General features: G+C 39.0%; 1 protein-coding gene across 2 annotated transcripts; it reads right to left on the reverse strand.

Annotated features, from left to right (window-relative positions):
- Nucleotides 1-1,394: 1,394 nt before the first annotated feature.
- Nucleotides 1,395-21,339, reverse strand: LOC146525276 (carbohydrate sulfotransferase 1-like). Of its 2 annotated transcripts, none has more exons than XR_014874519.1 (2): nt 17,382-21,339; nt 1,395-3,371 (listed from the first exon to the last, which is right to left on the reverse strand). XR_014874519.1 is itself a non-coding variant. In XM_085162442.1 (2 exons), the coding sequence occupies exon 2, from the start codon at nt 19,277-19,279 to the stop codon at nt 17,993-17,995; it is 1,287 nt and encodes a 428-aa protein (XP_085018568.1). In that variant the 5' UTR covers nt 19,280-19,326; nt 20,956-21,338; the 3' UTR covers nt 5,649-17,992. The 2 variants fall into 2 exon arrangements, 1 of the variants encoding a protein (XP_085018568.1); XM_085162442.1 differs by lacking the exon at nt 1,395-3,371 and having other exon boundaries at nt 5,649-19,326; nt 20,956-21,338.
- Nucleotides 21,340-23,183: the final 1,844 nt, after the last annotated feature.

A 23,183-nucleotide genomic window follows, 5' to 3' on the forward strand; every position in this document is an offset into this window, starting at 1 on the left:
GAAACCTCTACTTTGTGCGTCTCAAGTCGTCAGCCTAAACTAGCTTTAAAGGCATTGCTCCATTAGTCTATTGTATAAGATGTGAGTAGGAGTTAATATGAGTTCTCTGAGGAAAAGAGGCCATCATAAACCCCTGCTGACATGCCAAGCTATTTTTATTTCCCTCTCCAATTGTACGAGTGTTCAGCACAGCATGAGCTTTACAAGCCACTGTCAAAAAGCATGAAAAAAAGAAAGAAAAATGATTGGGAGGGTGAAAGAAGACAAAGAAGAAGAAAGAAGACACTGAAAAAATAAAGGAAAAAGTGTTGGCAAGTATATATATATATATATATATATTGTGATGAACAAATGAGAAAAACTTGCTTAAAAAATTAATTCAAATTTCTAGCAACTGCATCAGTGCTCGTTGTCTTGCTGGAAGATGAGAAAAGGTTTGGATGCAGCAGAGTTCCCGCGTGACCCACAGGCAGCATTTCTGCCCAGCAGGGTGAGCTGTCCCCAGGGTAGACTTCATCTTTCAAAACTCTGCCAGAGACATTGGAGAGAGGGAAAGGATGACGGGCAGAGGAGGTCTTCAGCTACCAAAGAGTGATGGGTGATGTCAGAAGGGCGCAGTCAAGCACATGTAGCCCCTGGCTCTGCTGGGACAGTGTCTACGTCTCGGTGGCAAGATGTGCCTTGCATATCATCCAAAGAGATCACCACTTTCTCTCTATGTTCAGATGCCTAAGAAACTTTGCTGACTCACAGAAGAACTCAGTCTTTTAAATGTCAGCATGCAACTGTCTACACTATATTTTTAAATGTATATCTTTCACTGGTCTTTAACAAGAAATTGCCAATATTGTATGTAGTTAAAAGGTTTGAGGACAGCAGAAGTAAGGATATCCGTTCAAAGACTTGCTTCTCCCAGCAGTCCTTTCTGGACAACAGAGTTCTATCTTTATTTCTTCAGAGGTAATAAAAAAATAATCAATTGAAAAATTAAATCCTCTTCAACATAACAGCTGCAAGAAGACCTTGTAATGCTGCAAATATTACCAGTGAATGCATAGATAAAATTGCAGGACTGCTGCTAAACCAATAGTTTACCACCTGAGGGTCAAAAACAACTATCAGTTTGAATAATAATTTAAGGGATTTGAATACTTTTGAAGTTCCGTTGTATAGCCGTCCAGCATGTCCTTCAAAAAATGGTTTGCAGTCTTTCAACAGAGTGACCCATCTATCTATCTCTCTGCACATAAAAGTAATAACTGGCAACAATCTTTTCCTACGTGATGCTAACCTTCTTGTGCTCTCTGGCAGTCATCCAGAAATTATGTTCCTGAAAAACGTACTTGTTGCTTGGTTCCCGAGTTTGACTCCTGTGAAACGAACTTTTATCATTAAAAAAAAAAAAACTCGTCATTGGTCTCTGAATCCTGTGTTTGAGTCTTCAAATCTCTGGCACTATGACAATGACAATGACCCTGAAAATAGACTGTAAATAGACTGATTCCTCCATATTGTTCTTTTTTTTTACTTTGCTTGAGCACTCCAAGCACTTTATACCACGAGCCTCATTCAAACAAACATTTATATTAATACATTTTCTGTGCCTGAGTGCTTTCTATCCAACATTCACAGATGATCGCAGATTAATGATGATTTCCCAGAGAATTTATCAGGAGCAATTAAGGGTCCAGTATCTTGCCCAAGGATATTATGACACGCACATAGAGCAGCCAGATAAAACCACTAACCTTAGAGTTAGTAGGCAACATACCACAGCCATGTTGCCTATGTGGGCGATCGTGGCTCAAGAGTTGGGAGTTCGCCTTGTAATTGGAAGGTTGCCGGTTCGAGCCCCGGCTTGGACAGTCTCGGTCTCGGTCGTTGTGTCCTTGGGCAAGACACTTCACCTGTTGCCTACTGGTGGTGGTCAGAGGGCCCGGTGGCGCCAGTGTCCGGCAGCCTCGCCTCTGTCAGTGCGCCCCAGGGTGGCTGTGGTTACATTGTAGCTTATCATCACCAGTGTGTGAATGTGTGCGTGAATGGGTGGATGACTGGATATGTAAAGCGCTTTGGGGTCCTTAGGGACTAGTAAAGCGCTATATAAAAATACAGGCCAAAAAATACAGGCCATCCAATGCTGTGTTTGAAGTGTGTTTAGAAATTCTAGCTAAAAGACTTGCTTGTATATAAAGGTCAGCTGTTTTGCTGATTCATCCAAACATCTTGACCTCGTCCAAAGAGGATTTTGATGCACTTCCTTCTTTGCCCCTGATGGATGACAACTACGTGGTGTTGCCACTTGAATGCAAAGATAACCTAAAAGACTAATGCAGTTTTCTCTTTTTGAAGCGTTAAGAATGGTCTTAAATATTCAGCTTCTTTAAATAAAAGGAAATAAATCAGGTGAATATTAAGTTACACTGATGATATTTTAGAGAGCGAGAGAGAGAAAATGTGGAGGGTAAAGGTAACAGTGGTCCCAGTGGTAACTGGAGCACTCGGTGCAGTGATTCCCAAGATATGCGAGTAGCTCAAGCAGATCCCAGGAACAACATCCAAGAGCTCTGTCCAGAAGAGCGGAGTCCTAGGAACAGCTTTTTTTTTTTAAAGCAGGTCTTACCCAGCCTAGAATTTAAAAGACAGTATGAAACCCATCTGGTGTACCTGTGTGGTGTGGATTGATACTATAAGATAATATGGCAGCTTGAGCCTGGGGAGATAGAAAGAAAATACATTCACATACACTTAAACACACACAGAGTGACAGTGTTCATGTTTTAGATGCAAATTATGTAAAAAAAAAAAAAAACCAATGACAAAAACAATGAAAAAACTTTTTGAAATAAAGTTTCTAGTCAGAAAATCAACATGCATTCAGACTGTGACATCCTGCAGTTACAGAGCAGAAGGTGACTGGAGGGAGGAAGAATTACATGTGGAGCTTTGGCAATACCACTAGAAGCCCTCTTTCTCTCTCTCTACACACACACACACACACACACACACACACAGACACACATAAAGCACATACTCACACGATATGTTTCTTAGTGCCCTCTACATGATGGAAACCGCAGATGTCTCTTATGCCCTGATGATTGCTGCAAGTGGTCCTTTTCAAGCTGGGAAACAAATGTTGCCAGGGTCACTGAATCATGAAGGTCATGTGATGCATCATTCAGTTCCCTTCTGTCACAGTGACCTAACTGCACTCCGCTTCAGTACTAAAGACAATCTGCAATAATTCGAAGTATTTTTGTCTTTGTTGTTGGGTTTTGTTCCTAGTATTCTGTCAGAGGCAGGAGACTTTCTTCTTGGTCTGATTTCTTTCTTTCTTCTTGGTCTGAAGACTCCTGTCATGGAAAATGTCGCTATTAAACAGCAAAAAAGAAAAAAAGAAAAAAGTAAGGATGGATTCTGCAGGCAATGATATTCTTGTCCTATTTTTAACTATGACATTAAGCAATTTGAGTCTGAAATGATAAGTGCACGGGTCTTACTTACTTTGAATTTGAATCTGAATTAATGTCATTTATAAAAAATAATGCAATAAAACAACTTTAAAAAAAGGTAAGTGCTAAACTTACATAAGCCAGCCTGTCAGAGTTCACCTGTGCAGGATGTAAAATAGTAACAAAAGTGCATCCATTACTAAATCATAGCTTTCACTGCTAATGATGTACTGGATGTAGAAGTATCCTAAAGTATGTGCTGCACATGGCAGCCGAAGGGAAATCTGTGAGGTGAGGTAATACAGTTGGAAGTTGTAACTAAATGATTTTTTATATTTAAGAGAGTTTAAAAGCTACTGCTTTTGTTAACAAACCCACAGAGAATATCATCCACCTCTGCAGTGCTTTCAAACTTTAATTTTGGCTTACTGATTTGGTTTTATTGCATCACATCACATACATCATTAGCGACGGGCTGAAGGAAGATCATGCAATTGGTAAAGAACAAAATATTTTTCTTTTTTTTTACAGAAATTGATGAAGGCTAATACAGAGATAAAAGGACAGTGATTCATACTGGACTGATGTACCACCTCAGTGCTAATGGTGTCGTGCCTGCTTGTTGTCTAATTAGGCCATTTCTTGTTGTTGTGAACATTATTGGTTGCTTACTGACATTCAAAGCAATATCTGTAAATACACTTGGAGGGACAAAGTAGCAGCATTGTGGTACTTTTGGCAAAATGAGAAAAGTGCAATATTTTGTGAAATTATACATAAAGATTTCCAATAACTCTACAACAACAAATGAGTAACACATGGTTTTCTGCTCAGCTATGGAGGCCTCATAAAATTTAGAATTATCCCAAGACCACAGTGGCAAGTGCAGCTTCTGCACTTCTTGGAATCTCTTCTGTTGTTGTCATTAAATTATGTACTATTAAATAATGATGTGTGATGGAGGAATTTTACATAATCCTTCCTTAGCAATTGCAAATAGCAAGGAAACACCTTACTACACACAAAACTGTGTCATTGTCAAATTGTACATAAATGATCAAAAGAAAAAGTATTTGCCCCATCAGTTATAGATGGATTAGTATTACTCCTGCAGATGGTTGAGCTGGACTTCATTTTAAATACTTTATATTTTGTTTATTTCACAGTGGTTTCATATGGTAGTGGTTTACATAGTCACTCAGCAAGTGAAATAATCCTGGATTGGTCCCACGAGGAGACATGAATCCCTCCTTGGGAAAGGGCATCTGCTGTAAAGTTTTTCAAAATCAAATGTTCAGAGCTGTGGTGACTGCTTGTAAATGAGAGAGCAACTGAAAGTAGCATTCTGTTTAATCTTTAGTACTAAATCATATTCTAAAAAAAAAAAAAATCAATGTTGTAATCTCCTTCTCCTGTGTGGATGACAAATCTCTAAATAAATAGCTTTTAATTAGCAGATCTACAAATTCATTAAAGATTCTATTCATCCACATATAATTTATTTGAATATGTAAATATGTTATACTATAATTTATTATATATTTGATCTCATGTATTTAAATATATATTTTTAAATTAAACGTATTTTTAAGACAAAAGGACTCAAAGCTGAATTAAAAGACTTGAGCCCTGTGTGACATGGTAACTGCCAATATCTACATGGGGATTCCCATGTGTGTCCTTGGGCAAGACACTTCACCCGTTGCCTACTGGTGGTGGTCAGAGGGCCCGGTGGCGCCAGTGTTCGGCAGCCGCGCCAGTGTTCGGCAGCCTCGCCTCTGTCAGTGCGCCCCAGGGTGGCTGTGGCTACAATGTAGCTTGCCATCACCAGTGTGTGAATGGGTGGATGACTGAATGTAGTGTAAAGCGCTTTGGGGTCCTTAGGGACTAGTAAAGCGCTATACAAATACAGGCCATTTACCATAGCCACACAGATGGCTAAACTTTGTTTGGTCAGTTATGTTATTAATATTATTATTATTTATATTATTGATATTTATATTATTATATTCAAAGGGCTAGAGGAGCGCCTGGCCATTTGGACTGCAACTTAAGGAAACACCAGCAATAAGAAAAAAAAGCTGCAAAAGCACACAAAACACAATGGAAATAGGAAAAAAGAAAACAGAAATAGAAAAAAACTAAAATAGAAATAGGAAAAAACAGATTTCCAAAAGCACACGGGAAGTGTTTCTGGGGAGACAAAAACCCAACGGACCAGTTGCAGGAACCAATACCCGCTAGGTAAGTGTGTTTTTAATCTCATGGTTCATATAATACTGATGACGGATTTCTAGGCTAATAGTCAGGCTAAGACACTTACCTCTCATCTTTTCTTTCTTCACAAAACCAATAGATCCTCCACTTCTTTTTACTGTCTCCCAGCACAATTCTTAGCATATTTTGGTTCTTGCAACTGGTCTGTCAAGTTGCAGTTTCGTCTCTGAAAATCCTCTCTGTATCATCAGGAATTTTGTTAGTGCGCTAAGGGAGTCACTAGAAAGTTTCACAATATACTTTCCATACAAAACACAACTCATAACTGATCTCAAAGCGGAGAAAGCAGAGCTATTGGTCTTCCGTCAAAGACCAGAAATTTCTATAATGTACATGATATTACAGTTTGACAAGCTAAAGCCTTTAATAATGGGACACAGACACATTTTCAAAACTGATGGACTGATTTCAGTGGGATTGTAGTGAAGTGGGAATAATTCTGCTTCCAGAGACAATAGCACTCTGGGACCACAAGACAGCAGTACAGTGATATCCACCCTTTACAATACAGTTAAGGATGGATGCAAACGGGCACAGAAGAAGCTTTATTACAGAATGATATCTGAGATCAGAAGATATGTCTACTTTTTTAGATTTTAATAGAGAAACAGAACTTGGATTGCTTACCCCACTGACGGTACCACACTGTATAGAAGACTGTAAAGCCAATTTTACTTGTTAACCTCTTAGTAATAACATTTTCTTCATGAAAAGTACTTTCCTAATGATTATTGGATGTTTGAAGTGTTTGAATCTTCTTTCTGCACAAGATTTACCCAAAGAAGAAATGGGGAGAATAGTAACTGTAAAGAACATACAGTCAACAAACGATCCATTCTTATTTAACTGTATCCTTATTTAACTGCACTTTAGCCAAACCCATGATCTAAGCATTCTACTAATACCACACTTACTTGCACTGACTTACACCTAATTAAGTAAATATAGACTCATCATTGGGCAATTTCAGAATAAATTTGTTCATGCATTTATACAAGTCTCTTTTAAATGTTATAAATGGTAAGGATGCGGGTTCTTTTAACTTTACTGCATATTACGGGTAATTTTCTTCTCTACGCACTAACTAATCATTTATATGTTGATGATAATCTAAAGTTCCTAATAAAGTAACAGCGTAAAGCACAATAAAAAATGAATTATTTATTATTAAATGCATCAGTGTTTAAAAGGCACCAGCAAGGTGAACAGAGCTGGTGTAACACCTTGACTTAGTGTTCTCTTCTCCTAAAATTGAACTTATTCAAAGCCACACCTATTTCTCAGGTGGCAGAGCAGGTCAGCCACTAATCAGAAGGTCGGTGTTTCGATCCCAGGCTGCCTCCTGGCTGCATGCCAAATATCCTTGGTTAAGATACTAACCCCATGTTTGCCTACTGGTGGTGGTCAGAGGGCCCGTTGGCGCCAGTGTCCGGCAGCCTCGCCTCTGTCAGTGTGGCCCAGGGCAGCTGTGTAGCTTGCCATCACCAGTGTGTGAATGTGTGTGTGAATAGGTGGATGACTGAATGTAGTGTAAAGTGCTTTGTGGTCCTTAGGGACTAAGTAAAGCGCTATACAAATACAGGCCATTTACCATTTCTGAGTTAAAAAAATCACATCAAGAATCAGATCTGGTTTTCCATTTTCACATCTAATAGATACGTTTATGACTTTATCTGCCCGTATTACAGTATTAGTCACGCTTTTGTGCTTCAGTCCAGATGGTCCTGAATTCTGTAGCCTGGACTTAACTTACATCCAATTAGTGGCTGTCTAGTGCTCTTTAACTAATATGCATTAATAAATAGAATTTAAAAAAAAACAAAACACAAAGTAATATTTAAAATTCACATATCTTAGCTACATAATGTTATTACAACAGAGATGAAAAGTTCATTTCATTAATGCATATTACTTGGTACATGGACTGTTACGTAGCAGCACTCAAATTAAAAGCAAAAGTAAATCTCTTTGTTTCTAAGTCTAATTATACTTAGCCGAGTTAGTCATGATTCTTTGGTTTATTTGGTATCATGAAGTAAATATTATCAGATTTAATAATGCTAATAACCCACAGAGTTTAACCGCGAAACTAACCCTGTGTTTTTTCTTTATAGCATTAATTTGAGCATTAATTTTGCCTCCTATTTTCACTACAGTAAATGCTATCAACTTCGGTGGAGGAGCTTCTTTTTCTCTTGTCTCAGGTTTCTAAATATATCACCCTGTACAGCTGTTGCTGTCAGGAATGACCTGAAAACAGCTAAAAAGGGAGGTTTGACACGTGGTATATATGTAACAGGCTTTCCCTGCTAAATCCGTCTCTGTGTTTGCCAATAAAGCAACCACGACAAATTGATCTGAGAATGAGGAACTCATGAGGAAGGCTTCTATGGCTAGGGTATTAAAGCAGAATAGCACAGAAATTCAGCCTTAATTCACTTGCTGCCCTGTAACATCTAAGTACGTGAACAGTAATTGTAGAGTAGACTTTTCACTTTTTTCTTTGAACCAAAAAAGCCCCGCTTCATTTGCTGTGTGGACTCCTAGTAATATGTCAGATACAAGCGACTGCATGGTTAAATCATTTAAAAGTACAGAATACTTCTTTTAAACTCCATAAACTCCAACCACAAAACGTCTTCTCTCCTGACATGATATATTTTTTCTTGTTTCATAAGAAATCTTCAAATTTTCAATGAATAAGCCAATAAGCACTGTCTTCAGTAAAATAGCCATGATAAAAAATATTGTCAAAAAAATATGTATGTTTAAGTGTATGGGCGTGTGAAGAGGCTTGAATCTAATTAAGTGTCACATTACAGTATGTAGCTACAGTACGCATAGTGTTACTAGGCAGTGCTATCTTTGTCCTTAGAGCTCCGTCACACACTGCCAACAAGCATACACAATCCTTGCATTTCAAGAACTCGACACCTGTTTTGCTACCCAGACGGGGTGGAGTCACAGCTCGACTCTAACAAGATATTCAGGGCAAGGAGAGGAAGCAGAAACTTATTCTGGTTACTAAATAATGTAAAGACCAAGAATACAAAATATTGCTTTTGTTTGTCTTGCAGGCCGGGACCCCTTTTGACACCAGTGATTGATAAAAGGCCAAGGAAATGGAATTCTACACTAAGCTGATGAATTCTGGACAAAATGTTTTATTAATCTTTCTGACTAAAGTTACCATAAAAAAATGCATGACTTGACTACTTGAATTCAAAGGTGTTGCTTCTAGTAATGAACACACAGTGAAATATTATCATAAAGCTCTGTGGAGTTTTTCTGTGTGTGTACATGTATCTTTTCTGATTCAATCTCACACCTCACTTTGAGGTGAAACGAGCCACTGTTTTCAGCGAAGCAGCTGTAGAACTGGCTACCCATTGAGCACCAAGCTAAACACAGGCAAAGGTAATGGCTGGAGCACTTTCTGGAGTTTGTCAAGAAAATCAAGAAAGGTGACCTCAAATTTCTAGTTACAAACAATATCCTGGTTTTCTTTCTGCTAGATACTTAAAAAAAAAAAAGCACGTCAAGATAGTCACCATATCAATTAATAAGGGGGTAATATACCAGTGTCTCATTTTTATTCCTGTCCTAAATGGGAACTTCTGAAACTTGAGCATAGCCCCAGCTTACTGACTTTGTTGGTGTGGCTGGAACATAAAGGGCATTACACACAATGCGTTCTCAAAAAACATGCTGTGAAAAAACAAACTCAACATCAAACAATGACGATCTGGTCCTGATGTTTCTAATCAAGAACATAAAGAAACTGATATTGTGGGTCATCTGATTCTCACAAAAAGGCATCAGCGGGGAGAATTTCATGGTTTGATCCAGGAGATGTAACTGTATCACAATCCCTTTCAAACGTATGTCAGGATATCAGTGGGGCAGTTTGAGCTCTTGTTAAGGTGTAGGGACCACACCTGAAGAGGCTGAGAAATCCTGGAACAGCATCTAGCTGCATGTCTGAGCCGTATACTCAGGATTGAGCTACGAGTGCACTTATTGGCAAATTGCAAAAAACATATGAAACGCACAAAATATTTGTACAGATTTTATGAGCCTGGTGTGTGAAGGCTTTAATATGACAAACTTATATGTTGCACTTAATGCTTTGGTATTAAATATTAACAATCAATATCAATTCTAATATGTTAATTAAGTTAACGCTAAGTCTAATGCTATCAAGTCCATTATCCGATACATCACAGTTCACCAGGAACCAGAGGAATCTGTTAAAACAGCGGCCCCTAACCCCTGGACCACCGAGCAGTACTGGTCCATGAGTTGTTTGGTGCTGGGCTGCGAGAGTTGAGGCTATGGTGGGAAATTTATGGTTTTCATCGTTTTTATCGTTAACTTGGTTTCCCTGGGTCTTTTCCCGTGTGTTATGAATAAATGTTCTTTTTTCTGGTTTTATTTTGTTGTATTTATCTGCGACACCTTAAAGGCCGGTCCGTGAAAATATTGTCAGAGATAATCCAGTCCGTAGAGAAAAAAAAGATTGGGAACCGCTGTGCTAAAAGATGTTTTTTCCTCTGGAGTTTTAACATTTTCTGCTTCCCTCGGGTAAAGGTTACACACATGCTTGTTTAAATCTGCATATACTGCACAACGACTCTACTTACCTCTCGATTGATGTGATGACAGCAGATGAAAAAGTTCATGCCAAAATTATTTAAGGTCCAATGACACACAGCATTTTGCTTTTCAGGATAAGTGAAAAAAATAAGTGAGAAAGAGAATCTGAGGATCCTCTCTACCTGCTGCTAAAAGTTGATATTAATTTCTTTTTTGAATAATCCCTTTATCAACACGCACTTCTTCAGCTAAATGTTATATTCTTGTAACATAGTTGCTACAGGATTATATTAATGCTTGTCTGGCAGGATGTTTTCTGAGTAATAATTTAAAAAATCTTTCGTTCCTTTAATTAAAAAAAATAATGAAATCAAATTAGTAAAGATGAAAGCTGACTTTGGCACTTAGCAATGCAATTTCTCACCAGTCAAGAATGGGTGGCTTCATTTTGACAGCAGCCTTTTTATGTCTCCATGCTAGTGACAGCCATAGCCTGAGGCATAATGTTTTTGGGTTGTTGATGTGTCGATCCATCCATACCATTCTTGTGAACACGAGATCTCTTCGATGTGTTGAGGGAATTTCCCAAAATTTTTCACAGCAGGATAAAAGGATGACATCTGAGACTCAAAGCGTCAAATGTTAAAAGTTCATTGTGAGATAATGATGCTCTAGAGTCCTAGATAATAGAGACTGTGACTATATTTCATGCTTTTGTTGGTTACAAATTAGTAAATGTCATTCTGGGTGCCCTCCTCTTAAACTCCTTCTGTTTTTAAAGCTTAGACAGTATGAGCCTGGATAGACATGGATATAAACAGCAACTTGCTTTGCTGATGGAGGCATACATCTGCAATTTAGTCAGGGAATTGTGATTATCACCTCTGTCCATATAAAACAACAAATAAACCGGTTAGTTGCTGACATTCACAAATGTTCCACGCCACAGGAAATAAGGCATTTTCAAAGTCATGGCTGAGTCAGAAATACAAATACAAATGGTAAAATGTAATTTCCTCTCTAGGATTTTCATGCAGTGATGTCTCCATGTTTCCAGATATCAGACTTCATGTCAGTGACTACATGTTGTTTTTCTTTTTGTAAAACATTGTGTTGTCAAATATATATATATGAATAAATCCAAATGAAAACCACAGACAGGATACAAATCAATCTATTAGAAAAATCCTCATTATATGAAATACTATGATTTTGCACTATATCTTAATAACAACCAGAGGCATACATGGGGTTGCGTAAACCATGAATAAAACCACTTTGATCAGGTTTTACCAGACAGCCTTACCAAGGTCTTCTTGTAATAATAACCACTGTGAGCTCCTTGACTTTCTTTCTATTTCGACCATGCTGTAGATCTCACCATTAGAGTGAATTAATGAGAGATACTAAAATCAACAGACAGGAAAGTTTAAGAGCTCTCTGGAGTATGCAAACCTGAGTTGTGGGAAGAAAACACAATATAATTCTCCATAAAATAGTGGTTTGATTTAGGAAACATTAATCTATTGCACCATTCTGCTTAGCCTTAGAGAACCTTGGATGGTAAAAAGAAGAAAGCTATAAATACAAAATAAGTAGGATGATTTGAGCTCTTATTGAGGCATTTTAATGAGGGTGCATTCAAATGGGACCTAGTATGTTTGCAAAAATAAAAGAATAATAACAATGGCTAAAAAACTGTCTCAATACGTATTCTAATAATGCTTTTTAGATGACGAAATAGAAGAGCACTGATAGCTAATAATGTTTTTAATTCATATTCACAAGGCCGGTGTTCTCTTTGGGCCACCTTTCTAGTATTTTAGTCAGTGAGAGTTTCTTACACATGTAATTAGTTGAAAAGAACAAAAAGCAAGAAGTACGCTTAATGACATTGTCAAGATTGCAACAAAAGACAAATTATCATGGAATTGCAGGTTGATGAAGTTCAAAACAGACTAATGTGCGTTGTTATAATTAGTGTTTTAGATCAAGTTTTGTCATTTGGAACAGCCTCGAGGCCCAAGAGTTTGCCGATATGTTAACTAAGATATCAGTCTAGATAATGGCTATTGAATTCAAATGAAAAGTACACAGCAGATACTGCTCATGCCAGCTTTTTCTCCAGAGCTGACAGGGTAGCAAAGAACATATGTTCCAGTTCAGAGCTGTAGACATGTCAGGGGATGTTCTCTTTTTGAGGGAAATTGACAAATCTGGCAAATGTGTAAGACAAAGCTTAAATCAAAACCTGCACAATGTTGCAGATAATGCCCCACAGCCAGTGCTCTTTTAAGCTAGGATTTATGAGAAAATACTTTGTCTTTTATATACGTAGATCTGTAAGAGAAACGAATAAAGTATGCAAACAAAGAAATTAATCTGTTGATCATTTGAACAAACATCGTTACTGAAAATAAGATTTTTCCATAAAATGCCTTCATGCCCTACATTACTGTGCTGCTAGAGCCCCGATTTACAACCTCGCTGTCTAAAATAATGTATGTTTGGTTGGATGAGAATTTATATCCTAAAGGCCAGAAATACACACACCACTCTGCCCAACTTTGGCTTCTGCCATGTAACAATATTAATATTGCACAAGGTTTCCGCACCGCGTACAGTATTTTCAGGTTTCATATTACTGAAACAAAATGTGACGCAATGTCAAAACTGAGATTTTTCTGTGTTCGCGCTATTCCCGAAGCTGTGTGAGCTTCATTTTTAGCTCAGGACTGCACACACTTGTTTGCTTGTGCGCTAATCTCATTTCAGCTTTTCAGGCCAGCCGAAGGGAGAATTTGAGCAATGGCAGCAAAGCAAGAGAGCCACAGCTGACCACAGTGACGTAAGTTGCGCTGACCGGCCTGACTGAGGCTGCTTGCACATATACACACACACACACACACATACACCCAAACCCTCTCACTCACCTATAACCACATTTCCACGGGGGAATTAACCATCAATGGCTCCTCAGTGTGAATGTGCATGTGTGAGTCTAGGAGTGTGTGTGCGAGAAAGAGAGAGAGGCAGAGAGAGTAACCTGTGCTTGCCAGTAGCAGCTGCAGCTCTTAGCTTTTAGGGGACAGGCTATCATTTCCAGTTCTTCCCCTTCACATTTCATACAAGCTGAAAGAGATTTAGTGATTGTACAGATTTAATTTTAAGTATGAAAAAAGGAGATTAACAGTGTTTTTATCCCATCATTATACTGTTAGAGTTCAGCGATTTCAGGCATTTAAATATTCCCGTAACATGCTTGGTGCAACATTAAATGTATCCAGCAACAGAACACTGACAGATGCCAAATGATCTTGTCTATAAAAATGAGCCAACATTATAAATATGACTCAAAGTTGGGATTAGAATTCAATCCAAGCACAAAATGTGACTACCCCGAAGGATAGCGGCTCCAGTTTGCATATTAGAGAGAATATTTCATTTTTTAGAATTTAATTTCAAAGCTGCTCTGCCCATTAAACCCGACTCTGGATCTCTAACTACATAATGACCTGGTTGCTACGCCTCTGTAATGCTGACCTGCTGACAACTTCAATTAAACTGCTTACATCACTTTTGCTAAACCCCTGCTAGCCCTGCCATTTTACCAGCAATCAAATGAGAACTTGGAAAACCTGTGCAGAAAAATTATATAAAAGCATGCCACGGTTTTCACATGATATCTGATTGCAGTCATATGAGCAGCAACTGCTGTTCAAAAGTCGAACACCACGACAAATCATCCCCGAATGTGACAAAGGAGGGGTCAAAGAAGACGCCTGCTCGTCAGCACGCGGAAAGCACGTCTCCACAGTTCACTTCAGCAGTGGCGACACATTTTTAAGTGCCACGATTCACATGATTTGTTCGGCTCAGTGAGCTTTTCACAGACTATATCTCGCTAAGTGGCTGATCAGAAGTGCTTACACACACTAACAAATGTGCTCGTGTAAACAAAGACAAAAGCAAGACGTGTGAGCAGCAGATTTTAATCTGTGAAGTTTATCACTTTATTCCTGCAGACTCTTAACAAGAACCTAGCAGGGCATGTTCAGTCAGCACAGCTCGGCAAACAGCGGGCACACAAAGAAGCACTTATCTTTCTGCTCTGTCATGCAGTCACACAGGGTTGGATTATTAAGGTCACATTATGAGAGGATAAGAATAAAAAGAGAGGGAGACAGAGAAAGAGGGATATTCCTCTAATTTCTTCCAGGGGCTTGTGAACCATATGTTCAGCCCTGGGACACAATACACAACATGAGGGACTCAGCGAGAGCCCAGAAACATACCCGACACACCAACACATGGAAAGCAGGCTGCAAACTGTGTGCGGGGGTCAGGCATGTGGAGGAAGTGGACCATTACTGGCAAACTGGCACAGTTCAATGGTAAAAACGAGGAGCCGAGTTGAGCTTAATGCAGAGCTTCGGATCACACGCGTTCGTGTTCAGCTAGATATCATTCAGCTGAAAGCCTATTGACGAACTGTCTAATGATGTTAGGGCTCTTTATTTCACAGGACGTAAATGACATGAATGACAGCAGTGCAGGTTTACTTTTCAGAAGCGTGTGCTGCTGATGCATTCTAGATCCCATTAAAGCCCATTAAGGGAGATTTACTATCACTGTGGACAGGTTAAAAACTGTCAGTCACACAACAGCTGAAAAGCTTCCTATAATGATGTTAGATTAAAAGATAGATAGCATCTGTTTTAGCACAGCAGCAGTAGTACAAGTACTAGGCGGGGGGAGCACCGAGATTTAGCTTTACAGATATTTTAACTCTTCAGTTTGGGGGCAGAACATATTTCATCTGACATCTTAATTAGTGAGCTTCAGAAATCAGTGTTAGTGTCAGGCAGTGCTACATAAAGGGTTTCCAAATTTCCAGCCTTTGTGCATAGCATGACTAACTGGCTGCTATGGTACGGTTTCAGATTTAAGATAAACCGGTCTTCTAGCTTTCTGACAGAAGGTGTATTTTCCAAAAATGTCAATCCATCTCCTTTAATTGCTCAAAGAAATCACATAAATGCAAATAATTCCAGGATTCGCAGCCACTTCTAGTTTTAAAGTTTAAAATTAAAAGTATGCCAAGCACATCCAAAAGATTCAGAGGTAAAGTGAAAAACAGAGAGTGAGCACTGAAGCAAAGGAACAATCCCCTGAGATCTCTGTAAGAAAGAAAGAGGTGGATGATGGAGAAAGCACAGGCAGAGAGAGAGAGAAAAGGAGGAGGAGAGAGAGTTTGCCTCCAGTCTCGGCACAGAGGAGGATCAAAGGTTTGTGCTCTGCATCTCAATGGACATTCGGTCACCAATACTGATGAGCTCGGGCGTGTAGTGCTCCATTCACAGGGTTTATCTCTTATGGGTAAACAAGCGATCAATGCATGCAAATAAATGAGCATCTTGACTGCATCTTGACACTTCATAGTGGTTCAAATTCAGTTAAAAAAAAAAAAAAAGTTAAATTAACCCCAAAAAAGAAAAAAAGCCCACGAGGGTAAGGAAACGTTGGGATTTTTGACATTTTTTGGTGTTGAGGACACTACTTTGATCTTCACTCGAGGCATTTATTGCAGCAGAGGTACTGTATTGCTTTAATAAAATTTAAAACCCTTATACATCTCTCATGTTTCATCCCTGAATATATATATAATTTTTATCATTAGTCATGTTATAGAGTGTAACTATTACTTTATTCCTTGAAGGCAATATGTACCCGATTAAAAGTTGCAACAATAATTAACTCAGTTCCGACTGTTTTTTTGTTTTTGTTATTTGTGGCAAATGTGCCAAGTTTAAATTACGACATGCTTTTCATATTATATTCAGTGTGTTTACCGACATCATTCTGAAAGGTGTTTACTTTGCATCTTGGTGCAGCTGTGGTTTGTGCACGCACCCTTGACAGTTTCTGTGCTACACAGTCCAACACATTCATTTTTAAGCTGCTACAGTAACAGCGGGATATTTAGAAATGCAGTGCACAGCATGAAATTGTGACTGTACTTTGCACACAAACTGTGAAGACAGTTTGCCAAACTAGCCACTGCATAAGCCTGGTAAACATGACTTTGAATATGAACCAACTGTGGAAGCATTTTCGACAGCATTGCAGTTTGTGCCGGTTGGGGGTATAAAAACCATATTTGTAACAGCGCTAATCGACCAAGACACCATCGATATCAAATGGGTTATAATGTGTGTTTCATTTTACATCAAATATTGCTGCAATTACTTTATTTAATTACTTGGAATTCTTATTTGAATTGCATTACAACCAAATATCATCAGTTTTTGCTCTCCATAAATATATAAAATCACAAAAACTTCCTCTTTAAGCTGATTGCAAGGTGGGGGGAAAAGTAATGCCACATGAATTTACATGCCTGTGGTGTACTGTACTTCTTCTTTGACCTTCTCCCCTTAAGACAACTTGATGGAAACAGCGCATTCGCTGCTTCTTTAATGATCAAACAATTCGTCCGGAATTATGGACAGCATTTATTCTTTGTACACCATCAAATGCAGACTTTGTTAATGTGGCTGTACGCCATAAACTGCCCACGCGTCCTGGTAAAATTGGAAAGGCACAAACATATCTTCCTTAGTTATGAAAGTCATATCTGTAAATAAACATAGGAGCATCATGGACTGTCTAAGGAGCCGTGCTTTCGTTTTATTGAGAAAGAATCCAGGAGCTGTTCCTGCCCAAGCAATGTTTTCTGTTTTTATAAAGTCCTACTTATCAGGTGCCATCAAAACAAGTGTGTACGTTTTAACTGATGATTTAACGCTACCAATGGAGAACAGTGCCATAAACAATTTAATTAAAGACAGAACAGGCTGTGTAAAATTTCACACTGCAAATAATTCAGATTCAATTGACTCGACATATTAAAACATAAATAAATTGATAAATAAAACTGGGGAAAACAATGGTTCTTCATAAGAATGCTCCAGTCTCTACATAGAGTCTGCGTTTTTTTAATGTTCTTGAGAATTAGCACATATTCTCTTACAGTAATGAAGATTTCAACATTACCTTTTATTAGTGTGTGTTTGTGTATCGCAGATGGTTGTAAATCCTCTGATGAAACGCTCGTGACCTCCAATGGGATTCTGGTCCCTTTAACTTGAGAGCCTATTAATTGTCTGCAATTATCCTTTGAAAGCGTGGCATCTGTCAGAAGTATCTCTTCTCTTCCCACATGGATAGAAATGCCATAGTGGTAAAGGTTGACTGCGACATTCACCATTTATTGCACAGTAGGATTTGTACAGTCAATCTTTTGCCATCACAGGGCTAAAAAAAATGTCTCTTGCTCTCTTTTTTTTGTCGAGGAACATCTTACTTTTCTCAAAACAACATCAACTTGCATACAGAGAGCTGATGAAGACGGTACCGTCTGGATTCTACTGATGGACAAAACTAAATCATGGGACATTTGTAAACTAGCCTGTTTGATTACTTTGTATTTAAAATGTGCTGTTTGTAACATTGGGGAGTCATCCATAATTCCCTTGGTGCATTCAAAATCTTTAAAGTTTAGTGCAAATTTGAGGAAACAAAAATACAGAAATCAAACAAACAAAGGACCTTATAAGGCAACAATTATAAATATATCAAAAATAGTCATTAGAGAACTATCTTTGTTACAAAAATGGTACAAAAGTTTTGTCCTGTACCAGTGAGAGGGACATATTTTTCAGTTCCTCCACTGATTTCACAGCCTTGTATCCAAGCTGGTGAAGTACTTTTTGACACACAGTCTGTGTGTATTCCACCATATCAAAAGATAGTTTTAAGCGCCAGCTCTCTGCATTAGCTGCTGAGTCCCTCACCGTACCAAACTTGTGTTTTGCTGAAGGCTCATTGCTGCCCCGAGTGTTTGCATGTATCCAGTCTTCCACATTTTTATCCATAGGCAGCCCCAGAAAGTCATAGATCTCCTTTGTCTTAAGAAGAGGATTTTTCGCTAAATCCTCATATCGAACCAACATGTATTTCCCTTTCAGCCAGTAAGGATGGGTGAGACCAGTTGAAACAGAGCTGAGAAAGTCTTGACAGACAACCGTGAGCTGACTCAAGTCAAGATTATAGGGCCTTCTCCCTGTGGCCCGCCAAATACGCCACAGACGATATGTATCCCTAAATGTCTCAATCCGTGATGACAGGATACCGCGTGGGTCTCTGACGAGCTGAATCACTTTGATATTCAGACGTGGATCTTCAACCAAAGCACGCAGATCTCCAATCTCTGGCACTCGAACAATTTTGATTGCAACATGCCGCTTCTCGCGGCAGGCCTCTGTGGCTAAGGTCATATTGAGGGTTGCACATTTCTTAACACAGTCCCCTTCCTCCACATTAACATCAGCAGGCCCAAAGGCATCACATACAGGTTGCTGGCACAATGCGCGGCTGGCACCACGACGGAACAGTTTGTCTGTGGTGTGGTTCGTAGGTGTTGGCTTGATATAGCTCTCTAAGAAATACAGGTCACAACCGTACAGGCTACGCAGAAGGTCTCGACTGGCCCCCAACATCACACGGCGATCGGCAGCATTGCGGCTGTGCGATAGACGTGGAATCAGCGTGGTCTGAACGTGATAAAGAGGTTCAAACAGATAGAAAACCTCTTGGTGCTGGTTGAGCAGCTGGCCAACGAAGGAGGATCCGCTACGCGTGGTGGCCAGGACCAATATGTGCGTTTTTCGTGTGGCATTGATGGAAAAGTAAGGGTAGTCATCACAGCCTCCACCACCTGCTGTCCCCCGCTCAAAGGGAGGTTCGGTCTCCTGGCCCCCCAGGCCACAGTTTTGGGGGCTGGGCAACGGGCACAGCTGAAAAGGCTTGGAGGTGAGTGTTCGGATGGCCGTGTACTGGATGGCAATGGAGGCCAAGGCCAGCAGAATCACTGCCTTCCAGGAACATTGCATGGCTGAACCACTTCATTTAGACACAGGGGTCCATGCCTAGGTCCTCCCTGTGAACAAAGAATCTTTTTATTCTAGAAAGGATTTTCTGTATGGCATTGTAAATGTGCAAAAGCCCTCTGATGTTCGTCTGTCTCCTTTTTAATCAAACACAGTACTACATGGCAGATCACTTAAACATACAGATTTACAGCGTGCTGTCTATAGATGTATAAGATGGTAATGTAATGAAGTATATTACAATGAAATCTAATTTGAATATCACAATTAACAGCAGGACAACCTGCACTCCAGTTGATTTCGCTATTATATCTTATGATTATGGCTCAGACAGAATTTCTTTTAGGGCTGTTGTTTAGAGCGTCAACATGAATTATCAAATATAATCCAACCCTTTTTCTTTTTGCATATGTAACATAATTAAGGAAACTGTAACCTTTTGGTCCTAGAACCACAAAGAAAATACTGCTTGCGATGTGCTTATTTGACCCAACGATGACTCATTCCTAATCTTTCCGTTTGCCTCCTCTTTCTTGCTGCAGTTTAATTTTTGAAAATGAAAAAGTTTTTTTTTTAAAAGGTCTGAACTCATTATTTTCATTCCAGGTCTATCTGTTCCCAAAACACACAAAGCAGTCTGAAAGCCCGGACTACAGTATTTATATATGATGAGAAAAATCTTCTCTTTGTATAAATGACATTAAAAAACAGCTTGTTCAAGTTGTGTATTTGTTATTATTGATTTATAAAAGTTATAGTAATATAATAAGGCACACAACTTACTTCACCAAGTACTGCAGCACTTCCCATGCATCCTCCCTAATCTCTGTGTCTGTTCTATCATATCTGCATCTAATTCCCAGACCTTGTTTGGTCTGATTGGAGAATCTAAGCATTGCCCTTGCTGGAAAAGACAAAACAGTCTTATATAGCCAGCCCAGACATGTAAACAATACTTTCAAGATTTACTGCCAATGTCATGTCAAGGGGAACTGGTGATAGAACTGAAAGTAATACTGAATGTATTATATAAGAATCAGTCACATTAAGGTTTTACCTTTTAAGATACATTGTGATGGACTTGTGCATTGGCATGGGGAACTTAAACAAAAATAAAGGCTAACCATCACCACTTCAGAAGCCATGCATTCATGAGAGTCTTGCCTCAGAAGCAGAATGTGGAGGAAATACATTAAAATAGCAAGTCAAATTACAATCACTTCCCCCCCCCCCCCCCATTAAATGAAAAATAAGACGTATGTTATTCCAATGCACTGACACACTAGAGCTCTCTGCTTGTGTGCAGGGGCTGGAAATAATGATAGCTTACTGTTATACTCTTAACTGTAAAAAACTGCTTTCTCTGACCACCGATTTCAAGAGAGACGACTCATGCTTGCAGAGAGCACCGGCGCTTTCTTATCATAGACATTTTAAATAATAAAAAAAAGGGCTCAGTACACTGCAGCGGGAACAGGTTTGGCTTACTGAGATTTTCTGCGATGCAGACATCCTTACCAACGCTGCGCGATAAGGACAATATAGAACAAAACAGCCATCCCACCCAGCCGCAAGTGTTCAAAAATAACCATAGGTGTAAAAGAAATGTCGTGTTAATGTTCAGATTTTAGCGAGATAAAGTAATATTATGGAGTGCGTTCACACTTGTTTCCTTATACCTTGTTGGTAGTTGTAGTATTCTCATGATGTTCTGTGTGCCAATGAATCCCGGCTGGTTTCCATTAGTCCTCAAAACGTTTTCCACTGTGCGCTTCTTCTCAGTCAGGGGAGCATAAATGCGCCACTCACAAGCGTATATTCCATCCAACGCTGGAGCGTCGCTTTTAAGTTGAACGACTGGCTTCAGATAAACAAGAACAAACTGGGAGGGAAAAGTGCTGGAGTAACGCTAAGGCGGCTGTGGTGTTTCTAAGAAGCCAGGCGGTGAAGACAACCGGGCTCTCCTTAAATGATGCGCAGAGGCTGAGTGTGTGAGGTACACAAGGACCGACTGTCTGGACCACCCCAAACCCCTCCCCTTTCCACCTGCCTCTCTCTTTCGCTCTCTCTCGCTCTCTCTCTCTCTCTCCCTAACACACACGCACACACCCAACCTTATAGACGCAACACACACAATCGCCTTTCACGCCGCCAAATTGGTAGCAAATTCATTATGATTCTATCAGCCATGTCATTTAAATTACATATGTAATAGACTGGTTTTATCATGATATTCATCATGAGTCAGAGTTAGGTACGCAATGAAACTGTGGTGTTGGAATTCAGTCGATTTTTTGTAAACTGGTGTAATGCAAACAATGTTAAATCAATTAAAAGGGGTAATCGCTTTATTACCAAATAAAGAAATACTACCTATCACAGCTTTTCTGAAAAAAAATGATGCGTGTGATTGACTTGTTATGCCTGCAGCTGCCAGAAGGGGGAGCTCTGGCCAAGATGCCTCATTCTCAAAGCAGCTGCTGAAAGAGCATCATGGTGTTGGTGCATCTTTAAGAAATTATCCCCTATTTCAGCAATGAAATGAGTATTTATGTTCTTAAACTATTGGAAACATACTGGCTGAATATTAGGAATGTTCTGAAAACTTTTTTTAGGTTTTCGTGACTGCTAGCATGTTGTTAAACAGCTAACTAAGCCAAGTCCTCCACTGGATGGTAGCACAGAATGTCATAGGCAATAATATGTACAAAACATATTCTGTGCTTTTTGATTGTTTTGTGTTCAGACACACATAAAGGGTGCAAGGTTTCCAATGTGTGTGTGCCTGAATGGGGCTTATTATCTTTTACTGTTTTTCTATGTAATTGATGTGTTTTTAGTTTGTTTATAATAACTTTTTTTTAAGAAAAAGGGGAAAAAATAGAAAGAATTCTCTTATTTTTTCATATATCCATCTTGTTTGTATGCATTTGACAGAAACTTGTCACATCAGCGTTACTGCCTGGGGCTCTGTGATTTTGCAAGCTCTGTCTCCAGGGTATCTGCATTTCACTTGATAAAGGACTGGTTGTGGTGATAATGAACATGATATGAGTTTAAAAAGAACACAGTGGGTGTTAAAAGGAAACAGATCTGAAAAACTGTCAAAGAAACATTTAAAATAGTAATGAAAAAAAGTGAATATTGTTAATGAAAGGACTTCAGGAAGGAGGCTACTGCCACCCAATTAAAAATGAATGCACTTTTTGAAAGTTTGCTGCCTGAATGTTCAACACTATGTCTGGGATAAAGTATTCCTCCCCATTACTGACCAAGTTTTATAAGCACCTACAGGGAGTACTGTAGATCCAGGGATCTACTGGATAATTTCACTGCTACTGTTGTTGTGAAATGTCCAAATTCACAAGTTTACTTTGGGTTTTTCCAGTCTGCACAGTGACCTGCTATTTGGCTTTTACAATAAAGACTGTGTGTGTTAATAGTTTAGACTGTCTTTATGATTTGACTTGAATGAGAATTTAATGTCATAAATCTTGGTAATATTAGAAGCTGGATTTTTTGGGTTTTTTTGTTTTTAACTCCATACTCATGTTACCTCAAAGTGGGTCAGTGAGGGATGGAGCCTAAACCAGCATTAGGTGAGTGGCAGTGTGTAGCCCATTGCCAGGTCATCACAGGGATAATGCAGAATATCAGTGTTATGGTCACATTCATACATTACATGGACCAGTCTTCAATTAGAGGTTTACCTTTACATGAACATTTCTGTTAAACACACAGTCTTTAGACAGTCTTGAGATTTTTGCATGACAATTATAAAATATTCATTATCAGTTGCTTGGATCTAAGCATCTAAATATCATCTAAGCATGAACAGAACAGAAATAAAATATTTTATGTTTTCCTTTTCAAAATAAAATCAAACACAAGCACATAAACGCGGAAC

The sequence above is a fragment of the Neolamprologus multifasciatus genome, chromosome 1 (genome assembly GCF_963576455.1).
Source record: "Neolamprologus multifasciatus chromosome 1, fNeoMul1.2, whole genome shotgun sequence".
Lineage (NCBI taxonomy): Eukaryota > Metazoa > Chordata > Actinopteri > Cichliformes > Cichlidae > Neolamprologus > Neolamprologus multifasciatus.